Source organism: Stylophora pistillata, chromosome 13 (genome assembly GCF_964205215.1).
Source record: "Stylophora pistillata chromosome 13, jaStyPist1.2, whole genome shotgun sequence".
Classification (NCBI taxonomy): Eukaryota; Metazoa; Cnidaria; class Anthozoa; order Scleractinia; family Pocilloporidae; genus Stylophora; species Stylophora pistillata.
In genome coordinates, this window is record NC_142531.1 from 24,736,598 (window position 1) to 24,759,541 (window position 22,944).

At 39.7% G+C, this 22,944-nt stretch overlaps 1 protein-coding gene across 3 annotated transcripts; it reads left to right on the plus strand.

Moving 5' to 3' along the window:
* The first annotated feature begins 372 nt into the window (after window positions 1-372).
* On the plus strand, window positions 373-22,778 carry LOC111338325 (uncharacterized). 3 transcript variants are annotated; one of them, XM_022944789.2, is made up of 21 exons: window positions 373-445; window positions 2,156-2,375; window positions 3,995-4,104; window positions 7,979-8,061; window positions 8,291-8,377; window positions 9,582-9,632; window positions 9,810-9,871; window positions 10,754-10,866; window positions 11,376-11,492; window positions 11,906-11,992; window positions 12,391-14,513; window positions 15,091-15,181; window positions 15,324-15,397; window positions 15,957-16,010; window positions 16,655-16,711; window positions 17,000-17,087; window positions 17,563-17,662; window positions 18,155-18,203; window positions 18,731-18,805; window positions 19,844-19,973; window positions 20,455-22,778. In XM_022944789.2, the coding sequence occupies exons 1-21, from the start codon at window positions 415-417 to the stop codon at window positions 20,637-20,639; spliced, it is 3,987 nt and encodes a 1,328-aa protein (XP_022800524.2). In that variant the 5' UTR covers window positions 373-414; the 3' UTR covers window positions 20,640-22,778. The 3 variants fall into 3 exon arrangements, with proteins under 3 accessions (XP_022800524.2, XP_088599658.1, XP_022800525.2); XM_088743532.1 differs by having other exon boundaries at window positions 11,909-11,992; XM_022944790.2 differs by lacking the exon at window positions 2,156-2,375 and having other exon boundaries at window positions 396-445.
* The last annotated feature ends 166 nt before the right edge of the window (window positions 22,779-22,944 follow it).

Here is a 22,944-nt window from a genome sequence, read left to right on the forward strand (position 1 = left end):
TCCTAGAAATGGTGACTTTTCTAGGAAGATCGAAGGGACCTCTGTTCGCAGGGATGGTCACAAGATGCAATGAAAGTACGCGCACGTCACAAAAAATTATGTGTCGCGTTCATAATATCCCTAACAAAGAACGCGCGCGTACATCGAACGGGAAATTTTATGTTAATTAAAATGTAAACAAAAATCCCCAGACAAATCTAGATTTGTTAACAAACAGCTGCAGCTAAAAAAAGCCTATAAATGAATCTGGTAGGATTAATTAAGTCAGGTCAAGAGAGAAATAACACCCTCGAGAAACCCGCGTGTTTTCGATAGCTGTAGTATGTCACGTTGGTTCCTCGCGCTACCAAAGTCTCTCTTTTGTAGATCAGCCGTCTCTCACGTGTTTTCGTTACAGAGTTTTGACTATAATGCATGAAAAGGATGTCGTTGGTAGAGTGCTCAGGTAAGAATCAAGTTTATTAAATTATTATTTTCAGCTAGCAAGCGGGTGATCTCTTGACAGAGCGACAAATGTTTATCAACTAAACCTTCGTGCCGTGGTGATGCCGATGATTAAGTTTCCGTTTCCGTATTCGCGAGGTAGGTTCCGTTTGGCGCGTATTTACGCTCTTGGCAGGATTTTAAAGTGCACTTACACTCTTAGGTTTCCTTCAATACCATTCCTTTGCAATGATTTTGACAAGGAGATTAAGAAGTCCAGTCCATCGTTTGATTCGGAAAATCGGATATATATGATAATATTTCATAAATTTTATTTCGTTCAAATCAGTCAAAAGAAATTACGATAAAATATTGTCTCAACTAACTTAATGAACACTATTGACGATCGAGAGTTTTATGTACAAGAAAAGTTTTCACTCGCAAAGTAATACTTAAAGAATTTGTCAAACGATTTTGAAACTTAGAAGGCGATACTTTCAAAACTGACAAAATCATACAGTCTACACCTTTTGCATGCTCAACTGCCACAGGAGATCTCTTAACGGCCAGCTATACTCATTTTACGCTGTAAAAAAAAAAGACTAGAAAAAAAATCTGTCTGACACGCAATCTGATAGACAATCCGTTGACTATCAATTTCTGAGTGGTTTAAAGCACTGAATGACTTTGAAAAGCATTGATAGTCGGCTACGCGATCGTTATTAACTACTGGGAAACATAAGCAATCCTATTGAGTAAGATCTAGAAGTCAAGACTGGCTTCCTTTTTTTAGTGAATAACATAATTAGTGAAACTGCCTCTAGTCTTGTTGATGTCATTATGTAGCAAAAGGAAACTCTCTATTGGTAGTCAGTTGGTAGAAGATTATTTTTTTTCTTCAGTTAATTTGAAGACTGATTTCGGAAAGATAGTCTCTCGGCAAATATACCCCATGGATAACGGTGTGAATGCTTTTGCATTTGCTAGTTATTTCTCGTCAGATTTGGATTGCATTGAGTTTTAACGGTAAACAGTTTTGAAGTAACTCACATAATTTTACGCTTTAATTAGGAGTGGACTGTTAATAGAAGCTTCAGAGGGGGGCTGGGGAATTTGGTAAAGGAATGCTTTGTAGTCTCAGCACACGGGTGGTGTTTAATATCATGATCGTTTTTTTTTTTACAAACGTCGCGTCTTTGTTGGTCTCCTTCGCTGCGAGAGAAGCCACATCTCGGTGAATCAGACCAGATCTGAGGCGTACTCGTGGCATTTCATTTCTGGGTATGATTTACACTGATGGCGAGCCTACGTGAGGCAATGCATTATCGATATTCAGGAAATGTCCGTGGGTGTTAGATATCTTTTTCTTGATCTGTCCCCAAGTAACGTGTTAGGCTTTCCAACAGTTTCATGCGTTGATGAAAAATATGCGCCAGACATAAACCTACCTCGGTGCCTCATGAGTTTTTCTCTTCTGCCCGTAAACTAGTTCTTGCTATAATTTTTTCTTAATTTGAAATTGTTACTGGATAAAAAAGGAAATTCCCAAAACGATGTAGAGTATTAATTAGGAACTGGAAATAGTGCCCGGGATTTTCAGGCAGCACTAGACACGGTCAATTGCGCTAGAGAAAGGACTGGGCTTTAAAAGGCTCCATATTTGGCTGTGGTAGCCACAATGGTGGACAGTCGAATTTTGGTTATTTCTTCGAGTTTGTCTTGTGACCAACAGTTTGGGGCGAAAATCTCCGAAATGCGACGGATTACAACTACTTCATGATCATGGATTCTAGATATACCTCTCTTGGCGAGCTTGGGCAAAGCACTTCGTTTTATACAGCACACAATCGCGACACAAGTCAAGCGTATGATCCTTACAGAAAACGAACGTCAATCACACTCGATGAGAACTTGTCCAGATTGTTTGAGTGCATGAGGCTGGAATATGGAACGTAAGTGGACTCAGATGCTTTTTTTGATCTTTCTGATGTTTTTCGGGTTTTCTTATGGTTCTATCGGGGGGTCACTGTTGTTTAAGTCCTCCTAGAATTCGCATATTAATAAGGTTTTGAACGATAGTTTCTTGTAACAATTGAACCAATTTCAAGGTATTCGAATCAGATAGCACAAATTAACAAAGAGATTAATAGAATTAAATACCGTTAAATTTTGTTTCCTTTGCGTTAAAGTGATCTACATTTCCTCTTGCACTGGATAATTGCATACGTTCATGAAATTTGTGTTAAAATTTATAACCGTGTAATATTAGGTATGGGTACACTTTTTTACTGTAATGGTTTGAGAATGAATGACCATGAAATACGTCTTTCGAATTTTGTCGATGGAACTTAGTAATCGAAATAGTCAATTGTGGTATAACAAAATATCACATATCTAGAAGGTTTATTATTTGAACTTACTTAACATCCATATGGTTTGAGAACAAGCTAAGTTGATAGAAAACTAGCTCGAAAGTTCCCACTTTTCTTAAAGGAAACGGTCTTTTTTCCTTCTTTAATCAAGTGTAGAATAAATTGCAAGTCATTAACAATGAATCAGGCAATTCAAACTATTTACCATCCAGTTGCTGGGACTATAAAAAAAAATCCAAGTAGTTTCCACTCTGGAAAAGCTGTTCTTTGTGTCTCATGTTTTCATTTAAGAACACAATATTGATAATTGAAAACTCAAACAATCAAAATGTTTTTAACAAAGTCAGAATGCTACTCCCTAAACTCTGGTCCTAAAATTTAGGTCAAGGGCTATGAAGCTATGGCGACTTTGGAGAAAGTGGCATGTATCTCTTCTTATCCATTTAACTGAAGATTCTCAAAGTTCTGACTGTCCACCAATTATTTCTGATTAGTTAGGATTAACAACTATTATAATTGTACTATGGATGAATGGAGAGAAATGTGTAGCCTAACCTGATGCAAGGCCAAATCAGGAGAACCTGCTTGCTAGCTGCACTTAGGTGTTGAAAATCACAAGGAATCTTTGTAGTTTTGTTTAAAATGTTTTCAAATATTTTGCTTCATAGATATTCTCTATATAAAAATTTCATCTTCATCAATATTCTTTATATAAAGAATACTAATAAGGATGATGTTTATGAAAACAGCTATTAAGAAGTGAAATGGTGCAATGGCCAGCTGAATAAACATGAATTTACAAATAGAACAACTTTGATGCAATTGAATATATAAAGCGTTCTCCTGTGTCTTTGCATACTTTGTCACTTAGCTTCTCTTCGTGGTTTTATAACCCAATAAAACACTCCTGCTTGTTTATTAAACAGTACTACAACAACATACATAAATTAGTGCCAAATAATAATTTATTTTGGTGTTAAGTAAGGCAGTTTGTTTTGTAGCATGGTATTGGAAAAGGTGGCAATTTTGCCTCCTATAGATGGAAAATTTTTCCTAGTTGCAAGCTCTTATTAAAACCCCTGTTATGTTTGTATTGTTCTATTCCCCCATTCCCTATGGTAATCCCTAATTTTCCTTTAGAGAAGTTGCCAAGCATTTGAAGCTACTTCTGACAGAGTTCCATTCTTGTTTTTGTCCAGAGGAGGCTTTCTAATCTCACCGAAATGGAAGAACTTCAGAAGCCAGAAGTTACAGTTTGCTGAAAAGACACGATTGAACAATGCAATTTGGAGATGTTGGCATATCCAATGTGAGTGTTAAAAATACTTTGCCCACTTCAGTTTGGTTTCAGAGAAAAATGTTCGACTACCCACGCTCTTATTTCTATCACTGAATCTATTCGGCAGTCCATTGATAATAATGAATTTGGTTGTGGTATATTTATAGACCTGAAAAAAGCATTTGATACTGTTAATCATACAATTCTATTAACTAAACTTAACCACTATGGAATAAGAAGTGTTGTGCTTGATTGGTTTAAATCTTACTTATTCCAAAGAGAACAATTTGTAAATGTTAATGGTCATAACTCACCTTCATTGCATGTGACTTGGGGTGTCCCACAGGGATCTATTTTAGGACCCCTTTTATTCTTATTATATGTAAACAATTTACCCAATACTTCTAGCTTACTAACATTTCATCTATTTGCTGAGGTTGCTAACATTTATTTTTCTAGCAAAAACCTTAGTCACCTTGAAACAACCCTAAATCGTGAACTTAAATCTGTTGCTGAATGGATGAAATGTAGTCGATTAGCACTTAGTATTTCTAAAACTAACCTTATTCTTTTTCATTCCAGTAAACTTAAACCTAATCAGTCATTAAGAATCAAAATTGATGATGTACTTGTTAAACAAGTTGACTCCACTAAGTACCTTAGCATAACATTTGATTCTAAGGTGTAGTCTGATCGTCCGGGTGAGTGTAGTCCTGAGAAGGACTGTTGTCGTTGGTAGTGACTGATGTTTCGACAACCTGTGCGGAAGTCATCATCAGAGTCAAGTGAATGATTGTTGTCAGTAGAATGTTCTTATTCCAGTGTGTGTAAAATGATCGGTTGGTTTTGCCACGATGTTATTGGCTGTGAGACTCAAGTGACGTAAGTCGGTCGTGATTGGTCTGTTTCGATCTGTCGGTAAAGTTGGGTCGTTCTTTTTCGGTCATTTGTGATGTTTATGTCGTGAATGAGTCGTTTGTATGGAGCGGGTAGTTGTTGACATCTGTTTAGGGGAGTCTGTTCTAAGTTAGTAAACCAGCTTTCCAGAGTCAGTCTTTGAAAATAGTCAGTGCTGTAGGTTAGGCATTGTGCAGGTTAGGCATTTTTTTTTTTTTGAAGAACAACTACAACAATAACTTCATCCGACGAAACACTCACCGACCCACTACCACTACCGAAACAAACGACACCGCAACCCCTACGACTACAGCAACCATACCGTACATAAAAGGCATGTCTGAAAACATCTCATGCATCTTACTACCCTTCAATATCCGCGTCGCCCACAAACCCATCACCACACTACGTCAGTTACTAACCAACGTTAAAGACAAAGACGAACCAAGGAACAGACAGGGAACGATTTATAAGATCAATTGTTCCGACTGCCAAGCCTCCTACATTGGTGAGACTGGCAGAAACCTCACAATGAGACTGACTGAACACAGACGGGTGATGAGGAAAGGTGATGTCAGCAATCACATTGCTGAACACCATCGACTTACCAACCACAACATTGAGTGGGACTGCGCAATGCCTAACCTACAGCACTGACTATTTTCAACGACCTGACTCTGGAAAGCTGGTTTACTAACTTAGAACAGACTTCCCTAAACAGATGTCAACAACTACCCACTCCATACAAACGACTCATTCACGACATAAACATCACAAGTGACTGAAAAAGAACGACCTAACTTTACCGACAGATCGAAACAGACCAATCACGACCGACTTATGTCACTTGAGTCTCACAGCCAATAACATCACGGCAAAACCAACCAATCATTTTACAAAAACTGGAATAAGAGCATTCTACTGACAACAATCATTCACTTGACTCTGATGATGACTTCCGCACGGGTTGTCGAAACGTCAGTCACTACCACCGACAACAGTCCTTCTCAGGACTACACTCACCCGGACAATCAGACTACACCTTCACATGTTACCCCCGGGTTCAAGCCATTTACTGCATTTGATTCTAACTTAACATGGAAAATTCATATTAATGAGCTTTGTTTGAAACTATCCAAAACTGTAGGTATCTTGTCTAAAGTGAGACACTTTGTCCACAAAGATATTCTTGTCATGCTTTATAATAATATAATATATATAGATTTCTATAGGGCATTTCCATGTAAATGCTCTAATATGCTTTACAACACTGTGTGGGGGACTTTTCCAGACTGCCGGCGGCAGTTTACAATTAATAAAGGAGAAATTTTACAGATGCCCCCTCCTCCCAATTCCCAGTAAACAGGCCAGACCACATCACAGTAATCTTGTGACGTGGGTTCTTTAACATCCCCTGCTGAAAATTAACTAAATGATAGGTGCAGGAGACGGGACCTCCGGCTTTACATCCTATCTGAGAAGACGAAGCAATGGGAGTGAAGCGTCTTGCTTAAGAACACAACATCAAGTCCCAGCCAGGACTTGAACCTGGGCCATCTGATCCAACGTCCAGCGCACTGACCACTGGACTACTCCCTTATCTATCCATTCCTCACTTATGGCATCCATGTCTGGGGTTTAATCTTTCCCTCATTTCTAACAAAATTATTTATTATCCAAAAAAAGCAATCAGAATAATATCTTTCTCTGAACCAAAATCCCATTCTGAGCCTCTGTTTAAATCCCTCAATCTCCTTAAGCTCAATGATGTTATTGAATTAAAGATCCTCTCTTTTGTTAATCAGTGGTCACATAGACTGTTACCCCCTTGTTTCAATAAATATTTCAAATTTACATCTTCTGTTCATTCCTACTCAACGAGGCAATCATGTAACAGAAATCTTTATGTAGCCTCAGTTAATACTAGTCCATATGGCCTACGGTCCCTAAAATTCACTGGCCCTCGCCTTTGGAATTCCTTACCTACAAGTATAACTAAGCCAAATTCTCTTAGAATATTTGGCAAAACCTTAAAGAACTCTATACTTAATTGTTATTCTTTTTAATTATCTACTTTAGTGCATGAAGTAATACTTTTTATTTAAAAAAAATCATTCTTAATTTTGCCCTTAATAATATTAATTAGGGGTCATCCACTAGATTAGCCTTTGCTATTTGGATGAGCCTAACTAGCTACAAACTCTACTCTCTTAAGCCTGGTTCACAGGTGATCGCCCTCAATCACCAGTGATCGCACTCAATCACCAGTGATCGTCTGCGATCATATGTGAACAACTCTGCGATCAGGTGCGATCGCGATCACAGGAATACAACCATGTTCTATCCGTATGATCGGTTGCGATCGTGTGCGATCAAGTTCGATCATATGTGAACAAAGTTCTGCGATCATGCGATCAGAATGTGTCCCATAATGCTATGTTTTCCCAGTGTGAAGCACTGCAAGCAGCATGATACCATGAAAACCAGTTTTTTTTGTCAACTTTTACATGTGTGTGTGTGTTTTGACAAGATGGAAGGTGAAATTGACACAGAACAGTTTATGGAAGAAATTAGAAAATATGATTGTTTGTTCAGTCACTTTAGCAATGAATTCTCTCTTTCTTAAGACTTTCCACACCAAGAAGCGACATTGCTTCTTTAATCTAGCAATGATTTTCCATTTAAGTAAAGACAGCAGAAGCAGAATATTAGCACCAATTAAAAGTTCAGCATCCTCTGTGTCCATGTTGGTTGACTGGAGTTACATTGTATTGTTGCTGAATCGTAAATCGTAGACTCGGTTGTCACAAATTGCTGCAATTGGCTGCGATCATATGTGAACATGCGATTCACGATCTTTGGTTGAGTGGTTTCAGCAATCATGTGATCACCTGCGATTGTTTGCAATCATCTGCAATTATATGTGAACCAGGCTTTAACAGGATGGTGTCCAGGAGGTTGCTTCGGATAAAGCCAGTGACTTATGATGTGTTTTTTCTGTTTACAGATTCCAAGGGGAAGCGACCATTGTTTTGCCAGTTTGTCAATCCGCTCTCTGAGGAAAAGGAGCCCTTTAAAAAGAAACCCTTTGTGAGTTTTTGTAAACATTTCTTGATTATGATTAAAAAACAGCATAATCTAGGTTTGAATTGTAACTCTGAAAAACCATAATAGATGTTTTTTTTATTTTTCTCTTGAAAGAAGCTGAATGTTTTTGAACTTTCAAAACTAGTGTATCAAAAGCTAACAGTAATGTAAATTTGATCAATTGTTCTTTGCATGGTATCATTAACTGCATTTGCTTTGTCTCACTTTGAAGGCTGTCATACTGGAAGGTCGCTATTGGAGGAGAAAGTTGGAGGCTGTAGCTAGAGAGTACAAGAAACTAAGAATATATTACAAAAAGGTCTGTGAAATGTCATCGAGTAGAGTACAGTAGAGTAGAGTAGAGTAGACATCTATATTTATACAGGATAGCCCCTTCAGGGTGGTAAACACTGGTATCAACAGGGGTCCTGTTACCCACCCATCCCATACCCACCCATCCCACCCCAGGGGAGGAAATCCATCACACAGTCATCTTGTGCGTGGGAAATTAATGTCTCTTGCCCCTAACCCTGCAGGAGACAGGACCTCCATTTATTCGTCCCTATCCAAGAAGACCAGAATATCTAGCAATTTCTTGATATTATAGAGAGGTAGCATATTCTTCTCAATTATTTTAAGACCCTGAGTGTTGGTCTGGCCGGGGCTTGAACCTGCGACCTCCCACACAACAGTCCAGTGCTCTATCCATTGATCTAACCGGGAGGCGGTAATTTTTAATCCTTTACAACTTAACCTCAGCAAACCTGTTCTCGATATTGCTTTTCTCCATACATTTCTAAGGTGCTGAGTTCTAGGAAAATTTGTTTACCAGTAGAGAGCTTTTTGGTTGGTGATCATTTCCTTTATTCTTGTGACCATAAAATGCAATTTAGGGGTCTTATTGTAAGGAGAAACCAGACACTAGTCACTTTAAGGGATTAACATGTTAAATAAGACTACTAACTAGAGTGTAGGTGAAATACTAAATGAGTTCATATTAATGCAGCTGTTTCTCAGAATTCATGACATACCGCATTGCCTAGACTTGCGATTAGTGTCTGCATGGAGGGGTAAATTGAGCTATGAATATGTAATTGTCTAAAGGGAGTTGAAAGCAGCAATGGAGGGGGGGGGGGGACACAGACACAACCTGTGGGTTAGTGTGTAGGGTACAAAGTGGACCTCTTTGTAATCCCAAGATTGCTGGAATTCAAGACACCAATGACACTTACACTCAAGATGTTTTGCCTCATTCATAGTTATTGTGATATTGACAAACATGTACAAGAAAGACTGAAGCTGTCAAGCTGCTTCTAAATATAGAAGGGGGACACAACAAATATTGTTATACAAATTTGTATGATAATAAAAGTTTTCAGAACATACATCTAATACAACAGTATTGCTCTCATCTCAAATATTATTATTATTATTATTTTATTACCATTATCATCATCATTATTATTATTATTATTATTATATTATCTCTAATGCATTGTATGTTTTTTTACTTTTCTTTTCAGTGGTCAAATTCTCCTGTTAATACTAGTCCACTTTCACATTTGAGCTTACGGGTATGTAGAAGAATTTTTCCACCTTTCAGTAGTAAAATCTGTTGCTGACACATCTATCATGATTGTACATTTTGAATGCCCAGCACTCATGAGGAACCTTCAAACTAATCCATTTTTCTTGCTTCTATATTTAAAACCTTAGCCCATTTAACGACTTCTTTCATGGCTCAATTTTAGGCACAGCAGATTGATCAAGAGATTGCCCAGAAGCTAGAGGAAAAAGAGAGAAAAAGAAAGAGGTTTGTGAAGAGGACACATTTTGCAATTTTATCTAATATTGGATTTCTAAAAGCAATATCATTTTGTACTTTGTGTAACAAAGAAAAACTAGAAAAACATTAAAATTTGCTCTTTTCCATTTACTATGAAAAAAAACCTGTTTTATGCCCAGCTGAAAACCGGCTTCTGTGTTTGCTTAAACATGAAGGCGCGCTATAAAAGGAGCCTTAGGTCCCACTGGACCATTTGTCAATCAACCGTTGTGTGATGTAGAACTCTTAGAGTCAAGTCAGCTTGTGCTACAGCTACTCCAAAGCAGTGAACAGCGGGCACATTCCTCAAAATTGTTTTATGTCTTCATCACAATACAAGAATTTTTGAGATTTGTATTTCCTTTCTCCAATGGAAACTGTCTTTATTTGTGGCGGTAAATTTGAGATCAAAGTAGGTGGTTAGCACATTACCTCATTGCCATCATGCTGGTGGAAGTAAACAATAGATATCTCATTAGCTCCATTTGTTCATCTACCAGCATTTAAATTTGACCCGCACACGTCAACGGTGAGTGACAAATGAGCCTAGGTCTTCCCAAGAAAGACTTCCTTATATAGCGCGCCTTTGTGTTTAAGTATTTCAACAGAAAGATTTATTGTTTGATCATCTTATCTAGTGGTATGCATGGGGAAAAGATGTTCCAGAAAGAAGTGTTGTTTTTTTTTTATTTTGGAGGGTGGAGTTTCAACAACCTAAGTGGAGATCATCCTCTTTGGGTTCATGTATTTCTTCACTTCTCATCAGCTGTTTGCCTGAAGATGTGTTGATACAGTTAGGAGAAATAACTTCTTGGTCATTCCTGGGAATTGAATTGAATTGAATTGAATCCCTTGTTTGATTTTTTCCAGGACTATAAGCTCTGACAGTGGAGATGATAACTTCTTCACTACTACAGCTGCCCCAGGCAGTGATGCTCAAGTAGATCACATGCTTAATATCATGGACACAGCTTTCAATGATGGTAATAATACCTTCCTGCTTTTTTTTTTTAACTATTCAATTTGAATTTTAAAAAATGTCTTTTGTGACTAATACACTTTTAATATGTATAAGCATGAAATTTAGCTGATCTTTGAAAGGGTGGCAAAGGGTATGTATATGATGGGTGATTAATGCCAAAATTGATATGTGACGCATGAATTTTAAAGAAAGCTGAGCATGATTCATGATTTCATGAACCTGTGAGAGGTGTGATTTGCCATCCCAAATATATGTGACCCATAATTTTTTTGTCTTTTGAGAAAATTTCAAGATTTCCCTGAAACTTAAGCACAATAAGAGAGTGATAAGAAGTGTTACCTTTTGTATAAAGGACATGTAAATTTTTCTAAAATTTGTGTGTGAAACGGGATCAGGCCCCCCCCCCCTCTTTACTTCCCTCCTCTGATGCTCATCCCCTTGATAATTTGTAAACCATCTAATTATCCCAAGGAGTTGGATAATTTAATTTCTTTTTTTCCTTTTTCACAGACTTAGCTTTGTCTGCTCTGCCCGACACACTCTTCACATCTCGTCAAACCAATTTTGGAGGAGCTGTAATTCCACAAGAGGGTCTTCAACAACAGCCCCTGACTTACAGAGCAAGAGGTAAAAAAATTACTTTGTATGCTCTTTTGCTCAACAACAATAAAAAGAAAAAAAAAATCAGTGCCTACAAAACCAAAATCTAACAAGATGTCTCAAATTAAACATTAAATTTAGTTATTTGTCACAGACATTTAACAGAAAAATACAGAAGTGAAGATGCAAGCATATTTAAGGATTTTTCTGCTCATTCTTTCTATTGCAGTTTATGAATCTGTGTGATTTTTGCAATCAATTAACACTTTACTCCAAAGATCTCATTTAATTCTCCTTACCGTCTGCCATACCATTCTTATAATGTTAGTTTGGAGAACTTGGTATTAGATCAAATAATCCTCTGATTGACATTTTTTATTCTGTCTTGGTCACTCATAGAAGTTAAAAAATTAAATTTAATTTTACTACTTTTTCTTTAGAAGCTCCAGATGTTTTTCAAGTTCCAACACTAGATAGCTTGCAGCCAAATTTAGACGAATTTATGGAGCATTTTGAAACCCTTACCGGTAAGCTGTCCTGGCCAAGCCAAGACTAAACATACTATCTCTTTCTTACTGACTATTAGCACGTGAATTTAGAAATATCAATGACCTTAGCATTTAGTGCAATTTTCAGTTCAGGAATTGCAGTGATGTTGCTCACTTTTCACTCTGAGTGGCCTGGAAAACTCACTCTACTCTCTCAACCAATCAAATTTGTGATTAAAACCAACACAACGCTGTCACACGCGTTTTTCTTGGACATCCAGTTGTTCGTTTCCGTTTTGAGTCCTGATTGGCTCCTTGTGTTTTTTCCTTTGTTCTAATTGGCTATTATGATTTCTTTGGTTTGGTTTTAAGACGCCCAGTCTAAAATCGCTTGATCAGAATTCAGTGCTAATTTTAGGATGCTTTCAATTTTGTAGGTATGCTGGTGAAACAAGGTGAACATGCAGGAAATCAGCCAAATTATGTTCAACAGAGTGACTACAATCAGTGCCAGGCTGTTGCTCCTCCCCCGCCAAACGCCACAGTGTATGTGAATCAAGGAGATCCATATGAGGCAACTGCCCCAGGACAAGATGAGGTTATGGATCATTCCGGAGCATATGAATCTGTCGCACAAGAAATGTTCCCAACCCAAACAGTGGACAATTCTCAATTGCGTCAGGAGGTTATGCAACCAGATGGACAAGTACTGATGGACATTTCCAGTGCAAATTCCACAGTGGACTTCAGTTATAACTATGGAAATGTACTGCAAGGAGGAAGCTTCACCTCACAGCTAGACCAAAGTAGGCATGTGCATGCACAATCACAGAGCGTACATGCGCAGAACAAGCAGCAGGTTGTTACATCACCCAGACTAGCTTCGCCTGTAGAACAGCCTCAGTTGCCACCTTACCCAACATCACCACCGCAACATCATCAGACTCCGCTGGAGGAAATTCAAATTCAAGCCCAACAGCATCAGTCTCGCGGAAATAATGTTATGTCCCCTACCAACCAGTTTGTTGGTAACGTAGATCCTTTTAACACGGCGAGGCAAATGGATGACTCGAACCAACAGAGGAAGGGACGGTTGCCTAGGAATGTATCCGATACACAGTTGTACACGATGGACTTGTCCCAACTGGGAACATCTTTCCACACAAATTTGTTTCCCTCTATGGAAAGTAATTTACCACCCCAGTTGGAAGCTCCTAATTTAGCGGCACATTTGCAGTCCATACAGCCACGCACTAGGATCCCTTCCCTACCAACAACCTCTAATCCCAAGCGGCCCCGTCTACCGAGAAACATGTCTGACTCTAAACTGAGCAGTTTAGCTCGCATGTGCAGAAGTCCGACATCACCTCCATCGCTACCCACAGTGCCTTCGTCGGAGATAGGAAACCAACCGTCGCAGATAGCAAACCAACCGTCGCAGATAGCAAACCAACCGTCGCATCCAATCGCTAACCCACCACATCCCTCAGGAAGGAAAAAAAGAGGAGGGTTTCCTCGTATCATGTCAGATTCATCTTTGTTGAGTTTAGGTCAACAGCCGCACCAACGCGCGCCTCCAGCTCCAGCAGCAACACCAATTACATCGCAGCGCAGACGGAAGATGTCCACTCCAGAACATCTTGGAAACACTGTGGCTGCACTCTCATCTCAGTCTCCAACATTCACCAGCACTGCAGATACACCACAGTTAACAGGAAGCCTTACAACAAATGCAAATCTTTTAGAACAGTTGTTACTAGCACCTGTGGCTAGTCAAGCCCCAGCTGCTGAATCCTATCAAACAAACAACTCGGTGTTAGGTCAACTCCTCACTCAGCCATCTCCCTCTAAACCTGCAGTGCCTATGCAAACGAGAGAGACTGGTACCGTGAGTGGTACGCAAGACCCTTCTCTGCTGAATCAGCTTTACCAGTTGAAACAAGTGTTACACAAACAAAGCGCCCCAACAGAGCTGGTCAATGCATTGAGTACCTTAAGTAACACAGGAGCGACGCAAGCAACTCAGCACAAACAAGAACAGCCACAAGCTGTGCAACATAAAACTGCTCCTATGCAGCCATCACTCCAGATGAAGCCCCAAAATCAAAACGTTATCACTCAAGCCTTACAGTCCCTGTTGCGAGCACCGCCTAATGTAGCTATTCAACCCTCCACCTCCAGCAAACCAACAACACCAGTTAGTAACTTTACTTCACAATCGCCATTGCAAGCCGCGTTGATCACGTCAAACAGTGCACCGGTTCCAACTGTCACCATCAAGCACACGCCCCAAAATAAAGTTCCTGTGCCAGCTGTGAATCAAAATGTGTTGCCGCAGGCAGCAGTTATCTTATCTCCTCAGGGTAATCTGCAAGCTGTCCAAGACACACCGACTGGTCATATGAGTGGTGTACCTGAGGTGCCAACTTCATGTATGCCGCAGGTGGTGAATGTTGGACATCCCACAGTTCAGGGGCACAGGATTATTTTACCAGCGAATGTAAACCTGAGCACTTTGTCTTTGGCACAGCTAGGGCTTTCACCTGCTACGCTTCAGTCGGTGAGTAGAAGAGAAACCAGCGTAAACTTCTTGGCAAAGTGTGGCAATGTGATGTAATTAATTTAAGCTTGTTTTTCTGGAAGCCACGAAATTGAATGTCAACATCATGCCATCATATCTTAACACTCCATTCGCTTTTCAACGGCGTACGTGGGTTCGTAAACAGACTGCAATTGAATCCTATGTAGCATTCGTAAGTTTTATATTGAAACCAGTTTAAAGTTGTAAAGTGCATACACTTTACCATTATTTTATGGAGCATGCGCGAGCTCCGCCAGAGTACGTTAACAACCCACGTTCTGTTTACGTGCATAAGCATCAATGTGCTTAAAAACAGGCAGCGTTTGAATCTCTTTGAGCAGATAAGGCTTGCCAAAAGTTAACAGATTTGACCAATTTTTCCGTGTTGTTGGACTCTTGCAACCAAACCTTTTCCTCAAAAGGTATTTTATCATGTACTTTGATCGTAGCCCTCAGCGGAATTTGAACGCAAACTTATGTCGTTTCTCTAGAAGCTTACGTTCGAAGTTGTCTACTTTGCAGCGTTCTAATTTTTGCGCTGTTATGTGTCCTTTAGGTTACTGTCCCTGTGCCATCGAGCGCTGTTAATAGCTCCTCCCCTCTACAAACAGTTGCGACCATGAGCGCTGGAGCTAAGAATCCATTGGGTGAGTAACATACTACAATATTGTTTTATCAGTTTTTTTCTTTATAATGATAGGAGTCTGTACCTTTTACACAACGGTAGCAATGTCAAGGCATGTGGTTTTAAGTTCAGCGGATACTGAATTTAAACTTTTTTTCCCTCAGCTGTTACAGTGTCAACTGCTGGACTTGTCACAGAATCTCAAGATACAGGAGGAATGAGGCCAACAAAAACGCCTGTAAGTGGAACGAATCATCAATTCAACATACGGCTGGGAACACACCTTAGAATAGCTTTTCCCGGATGTTAACTCAGTAAACTGTGCGACAAAGCTAAAAGGAAAACAGGTTTGGGATAGGTCACGTGACCCGTTCGAAGCCCACGCGATTCGATCCAAGCCTCTCTCCTTTTTTTCGTTCTGCACCACTACCGCGCTTTAAATACTATCTGAAAGACTCGAATATGCTAGCCCCAAAAGATTAAATCCAGTTGACACCTGTTGACAAACCAAAGGGTATCCTGTTTTTCGTAGCACATCAGTCAAGTTGCAAGTCCATTTACTTAAGATTGTTTTTACCGTGTAGAGGCACAGAGATTCGGGTGAAAATTTTTCGTCGAGAATACAACACAGAAGAACCAGGGTTCCTCCCCCCAGACCTTTATAAATCCATAATCGAAGTGATAGGTAGATGTTTATAGGTTACGTATAGGTTGCGCAGACAGTCGGGTACCTTTTTAGCATAAAAACTTGACATTTCATGTTATTTTTGATACGAAGTCTCTTTTTTTTTTTTTAGCCGCCTGCCAAACAGACAAGACCTGTAACTGCAGAACAGCGGGAGCAGTACAAGGTAAGCTAAACTGTTTGCACTTGATGGGAGACCTGTTACAAGACTAAAAACTGTACAAGTATACCTCCTCAATTAATTCTAAAAATTAAAACTCTCGCGATATGTAATTTGGCTTTATGCAATGAGTTTATAATGTAAATTGGCCACCGTAAAAAGTTAAAAAGCTGACGTTTCGAGTGTTAGCCCTTCGTCAGAACTGTTGTCACCCCCACTGACGCAACATCACAGTGGTGGAGGGGGGGGGGGTGGGGAAATCCCCATCTCAGTGCCTCAGAGGTAAGCTGAGGTTCGCTGTTTCCTTACTCCGAACTGTTCAGCTCAGACGGCCACCGCAAACAGTATAATAGTAAGGTAATTTGGTTATATTAACTTAGGAGTTTCTTTAGAAACTTACTCCCTTTATACATTACTCGATATCCATTCCTACCAACTCCACAATCATCATTCAGATTACAAAGGAGATTTTGGTTTTGCTTTTACCATCGCTTCTCATAGAAGTGTGCAAATCAGTGAATTCCTTATGTTGAATTTCCTTCGGTGCAAAGTATGAAAAAAAGGGAATTCGTATCTTGAAATTGTGTCCGTCTCATCGGTGTGACTTATTTGATATAAATTAACGTGAAACGCTTTTTTCGCGCTGTTAGGAACACAGACGAATTTCGCACATCACAGCGGAACAAAAGAGACGTGGTAATATCAAAGTAAGTGTGAGAAGGAAAAGGTTGGTGGGTTTTTCAGCAGCTGACTCACCCACTCTGTCACCCAGCAAGTCAATCCTCAGTCAGCCAGTCATTTAGTTAGTCTGTCAGTTAGTCTGCCTGTCAGCTAGTTAACCAATCAGTCTGTCATTGGGTTGGTCACTCAGTCAGCCAGTCAGTCATCCTCCAGTTCTTGGTTTATTCCTTCTACTTTGTAGCTGGTGACTGTAATCAAGTCAGTAAAAACTTAGAATGATAGTAACGTATTGTGATCGGTTTGCTTTTGTCTAGATGGGCTTTGATCAATTGATGTCACTTGTACCGTCACTTGCCAGTCAAAGGAATTCCAAAGTGAGCAAAGCCACAGTTCTACAGAAAAGTAAGACTCGTTTACTTTTACTCTAGAGCGCTTTTCGATTGCTTTTCATCAAACCAAAACCGAAGTAATCGCAACAGTCGAGCAAAACAAAGGAAAATACCTTAAAAGAGCCAATAAGATATCAAAACAAGACCGATTAAACTTTATCCTTGAGCGCTGGAAAACGCTGACGACCGAGATATGATTGGTTTCAGTTTTTCATCTTATTGGCTAAGAGAGTGGCGTGAGTTTTCTGGACCAATCAGAGCAAAGTAAAGCAAGAACTAATCAATCCCGGATTAGTTTCGACACTTCTCAGTTTCTCTTAAGAATTTTTATGGAAATTAACAAATTCTCCCCAAACAAATCGTCATCAACTCAGTTTTACCATTCATCACAGTAGGCACATTGCCACAAGGTCGGCATTGTCTTGTGGTATCTCGTACGATTCCCTGTCAGTTTTGTCTGTTTCATTTCGTGTTGGTTTTTGTTTCAGCTGTTGAATATACTACCAAGCTGCAGCGTGAGAGACAAACTATGCAGGAAGAAGCTGAACTGCTCCGAAAACAGATCCAGGATCTAAATGCATCAATAAGGTGAGTGTATCTTTGCGATTAAGTGTTAAACCTGGCTTTTACTAGCGACGCAAGCACTAACGCAGGTATATCTTCTATTTCATCGTGAAAACAGCCTCGATGCAAGCACCAGCACGAGCACAAGACAAAGGAAAAATTATGATCCTTGTACTTGTACTTGCGTCGAGGCCGTTTTCACAGTGAAATAAGAGCTGTCATCTTTGCATTTGTGATTGCGCTTGTACTTGCGCTTCTAATAAAAACCAGGTTTTACTGTTAAACTCACCTCATGCACGGCAAGGCAGCAGTGTTATAATGATAAAATGAAAATATCAGTAAAAACCCAACTTAGTCCTGCGTTTAGTTCTGCATGTTCGCCATTGGCTAGAGTGGATTTTTTTGTGAATAGATATTTCTAGTTCCCTGGCCCTTTTGATTTTTAGAACCCCAACACACAAGAAGGAGTTTATTTTTTAGGCATGGAGAATGATTTTTTACGTGTTTCCTTTGTAGCATGTGTCAACAGCAGCTTCCGGCCACAGGAGTACCAGTTGCAAGACAGGTAAATCCTTTGATACACCATATCAGTCCTTGAGTCCGTTTGATACATCAATATTATTGTTCACTTGTTTAAAGTTCCTGGTTTTCCTGTGGCAGTAGTTTGCGTTTTTTTGTATCGCTGTCCTTAAATAAACGTCATATCACTATATTTAACCCTAGTTGTATCACTAAATGAGTTTAAATCGCAGCAGATGTCAGTACCACACAACTCTCCGTTAGCCTTCTTCTCTACCCTGTGTCTACACAAGCAGATAAAAGGGAAATAGGTGGTTCCTAGGGGGGATTTAATTTACAAACTGCATGAGTAATATGTTCAAACTTCCCCTTTCCTTACCCGTGTTTCGATAATTGAGGTTATTTTGTGGACAATCCAAGAGACCTCATAATGATCGATTTCGGATGTCATTTTCTTAATGTTTCGTAAGGTGAGAATTACTTAGTCTGGGTATGGTGGATGCACTGACTCAGTAACTTAGACTTCATTTAAATAAGGAGATAATATAAAGTTATTCCGTCGTTCTTTGGCAGCGTGTTGATCAAATGTGGTCCATGTTTAACCAGTACGTGAAGACACGAACACAAGACAACTTCAAATTTTGGATAGTATCCTTTTAAGACAATTGTCCTTCTCTCTTTATTTATTTATTTATTTATTTATTTATTCTGGGGGGAGGGGTGGATGTGCACAACAAGAGCAAGAATACAGGACTCCAATGATCCGGTGGATTTCATTAAGTTTCTGGTCACATCTTTGAGCAGAGGCAGTTCCTTCGAACTCTTCGCGTACCTGAATGACTTCCTTTACTCTTTTCTACGTACGCGATGCTTGCCTGTATTTCTACGGTTGTACAAAGAGGAACTGAGGTTTTCCTTGCCAGTGTTTTATGACTCTTTCTCATTCGTGCGGCTTTGAGCACCCGACTTTTTATGAGATAGAATAAATATATGAAAATCATATATTTTGAACTGTGGTATTTGATACGTATGATGCACGATCCTCGCAGTAGATAGCGCTATTTAAGCAATAGCGAAAATCAGACCTGAAAAAAATCAGGCCTGTACGGGACTCGAACCACTGACCTCTGCGATACTAGTGCAGCGCTCTACCAATTGAGCTAACAAGCCAACTGAGAGCAGGCCGTTAAGTTGATTCGTAATGAACCCGTGAAAGTGATAAATGAGATAGATTTATATATTTATTCTATCTCATTTATCACTTTCACGGGTTCATTACGAATCAACTTAACGGCCTGCTCTCAGTTGGCTTGTTAGCTCAATTGGTAGAGCGCTGCACTAGTATCGCAGAGGTCAGTGGTTCGAGTCCCGTACAGGCCTGATTTTTTTTCAGGTCTGATTTTCGCTATTGCTTAAATAGCGCTATCTACTGCGAGGATCGTGCATCATACGTACCTGACTTTTTATGTTGATTTTAAGAGGTTCACAAGTTCACAAGTTGAATACTGTACACTGATTGGCTCAGTTTCATTTCGCTGGTTAAAAAATTTCAACCACGCGATACCCCAGCAGTGCGGTGGTTTGACAATGAGTTTCTTAATCATGTGGTGAAAGCTTGAGTCTCGTATATTTGCTTGTTTTTGCTTGTTTTACACTAATTGTCCACATCTTTAACTCATCGTTCAGTTCAGCGTGCTGATGCGGCACCTGTTTGAAGAGTATAATAACACGGTATCTACAGCCAGTGTGGAGGACTTCTGTAGAACAGTCATTGCGTGGCTTGAACAGCACTGTTCTCTACCCGCACTGAGACCTGGTAAGTATTTGATGTTAAGTGTTTCCCTGTTTACTGCGCATGCCTATGTAGTGCGTTTACTGCGCATACTTCATTTTCAGCGTTTCTGCGCGAGCGTTTCTTCGCCGCGGTAAAGTTTGAGGCCTTGAGCAATGCTTGACGGCAAGGGTACTGGCACCAGGAACATACTAGTGCCAGACTCCCGGCAAACCTCTCCCTAACTCGTCTCAGGTCTTCCCTGAGACGAGTTTGGGAGCCCGCTCACGAAGATAATTGTTAAGTGGCTACCCTCATGTATTATGTAAGGAGTCACACGAGAAGCCGAGGAAGCCTGAGACGAGTTTGTGTGGCAGTTCTTTGGGGTACCACATGATAAATCGTCTTGTAACTTGGCTTGTTCGATCAAGGCTGATCTTGGCCTCGGTTCAAAAAACCTAGCAGGTAACCACCCATATTGACCTCGAGCTGAGTCAGTAACGCACATATATTTATCCGTTCTCAGCGGCGTTGTCCTCGTTACGCGACCTTAGTAAAGCGACGTCGATCTTGTCTGACCCGTCTAAAGTTCCTGAGCAGGCGCTGAGAGCTACGGCCAATAGAGATCCTACGGACTTGTCCGCCATGATTGCTCCTCCAGGTGCCAATGGTGGGGTCCGAAATGGAGGGGCGGCAGCTGGCTACAGTTGAAAAGGAGCTAGGCCCACTGCTCTCGTTAAATAATGTTTCTTTAGTCTCTGCAAGTGGCATCTCAACATTCTTTGTAAAATTGTCGGCGAGGCTTTCCATTGACCCATTGACACCTCTTCGATTTAGAAGGAAACTTCCCTGCTTGAGGCACTCACTTCTAACTGGCAGCCGTTCAGTTTATTGCATTATTGCTTTTTGAAATGATTAATGCACCGTGTGGAGAAACTTTTGCGCCATGACGTATATAGTATTCACTTTACGAGACGACCGCCGAGCACGTGGCCTTAAAATTGGTCACACTCCACACTAGTCTACATGACGCTGGAAGTCAGAGCTCAACTTGACAATCCTTTTGACTAAGGAACAAAAGCAAGAAATAATTTTCAAAAAATACCAGGAAACACTTTGAAGTAAAAAAGGACATGGTTCAGAAGGAGCGCAGCAAAATTTGTGTATTTGTGAATACGTTAATAAGTACGCTTCTTCGGCGTAGGAATGATGCTGTAGCTTTAGTATAGGAAGTACTGGAATGGTAGAACGTTGGTGAGAAATCAGCCAATGTAACAGTGGTTCTTTTTCCAAGTTTGATTTTAGTTTTGTTGCCAGTTGAAATATGAGTGATCAAGAGACAAATGTGGTGATTCTTATAGAGTGAAGTCTAAGATACAAAAAAAAACCTGCATAACCTACAGATAACGAATTGTCGTGTCCAAAACCTGTAGAAGATTCGTCATTATTTTAGATCTATTTGTTCCCAGTATTCCAGAATTCCAACACTAGCTATTGATATCCATATCTATGAAGAAAGACGAAACTATAACTTGTACTATAAGCAGATATTCTTGAGCTGTAGTCGTCAAAGGACGGCTTTTTTTCCCCTAGAGTAAGCGAATACATTCGAATGCATTCCCATAAGCGAATACATCCCAATTCTGCTATCCAAACTGTCGCGTTTGTACACCATTCTCAACTCTCAGTCCCAGGAATCTTTTAGCTTAAAGTTGAGGAGGAGGTCTGGGGTCTGGATTGGCTTGACGCCCGACTGCTCCCGTTATGATCCATAAGTTATCCATCCGTCCCTTTGGTAGGTCATGTATGTAGTTTAATATATAGCGACTGGATTTGTATTGTACATTGTATTTTGCCAGTCTATTTGTATTTGGTTTCTCTTTTAATTTTTTTTTTTATTATTTTTTTTTATCACCATCACCGAGAGAGAGTCATTGGTTATCAAAGCCTGCAACGGTACCATCTTTGACTTCGGGCTCTCAAAATATCCTCACAACAGTCACGTGTGATCACGTGCGTTTTCTAGCGCTTGGCTTTGTGACGTTTACTCGCTTCCACTTTTCATTGGTTAGTAATTATCCTCGTTTGTCCTGATTGGCTTTTGCTCATGCTTTGCTCTTGATTTATTGACACCTTATTAAAAACCTCTCATAAGAGAAAATAAGTCGTTGCAGCAGGTTTTCTTTCACCAGAGCGTTTCAAAATATAGTTATTTAAACTACGTTTTACCCACTCGCTGGCTTTGTCTTTAAACATAATTAAGACGAAATGAGCGACAGTTGTTTGGAGCTTTTGACGAGTCTGTGGTGAAGGCAGTTATTTAAAGAATTTTATTTTTCCTTAAAGTTCATTTTAAAATATCATTTTTTTCTGATCTCTGAAGTGATGACGTTAGGCGAGCAGTTCGATTCGCCAGCTTAAGGTCAATTTAACCCTCAGAGAATAAGCAAGATAATTTTAATAGTTCTCTATGTCGCACTTTAAATGTGTCTTTGGTCGATAATTCTGTGTACAAATGGCGACTTGTTTCAATCTCGTCTGCCGATTATCTGGAGAAAAGGACGGACTCCATAAATTAAATCATTAAACTTTCGTGAACTACCTTATTCAACATGTAAACTGCAGTTCACAATCTCAAACTTGTATTTGTTTTACGAGAATAGCTCTGTTTATTCAATTATCCAGGTGTAATCATATTGTCGAAAGTTTCTGCGATGTAAATTTCGCTTCTGGCTAACTTAGTAACTAAATTAGTAGTTTTATACTGAAGGTAAGGTGCAAATGCAATTTGCAGTGAGCTGTAAGGGGGAAAAAGGAATTTTTACAAAAATAAACTGCTTTTGTACAACAGCCTCTTAAATATATTATGCTGTTTCTTTTTTTAAGTTTAATTGGGCTAAGCCAGAAATAACGCATGGCTGGCTCAGACTTCTTAGCACTAATAAACTCATCTATGATAGAAAATATCACACGGAATTTTATTGTAGAGCACTTTTCGAAAGAGTGTCGTAAAACC

What these genes read in the sequence shown, in the direction of transcription:
- LOC111338325 (XM_022944789.2), top strand. Translation starts at nt 415, where the DNA reads ATGAAAAGGATGTCGTTGGTAGAGTGCTCAG. An exon ending in TAAGAATATATTACAAAAAG is followed by an intron (nt 8,378 to 9,581) that starts GTCTGTGAAATG and finishes TTTTCTTTTCAG; the next exon opens with TGGTCAAATTCTCCTGTTAA. An exon ending in CACCTGCTACGCTTCAGTCG is followed by an intron (nt 14,514 to 15,090) that starts GTGAGTAGAAGA and finishes TGTGTCCTTTAG; the next exon opens with GTTACTGTCCCTGTGCCATC.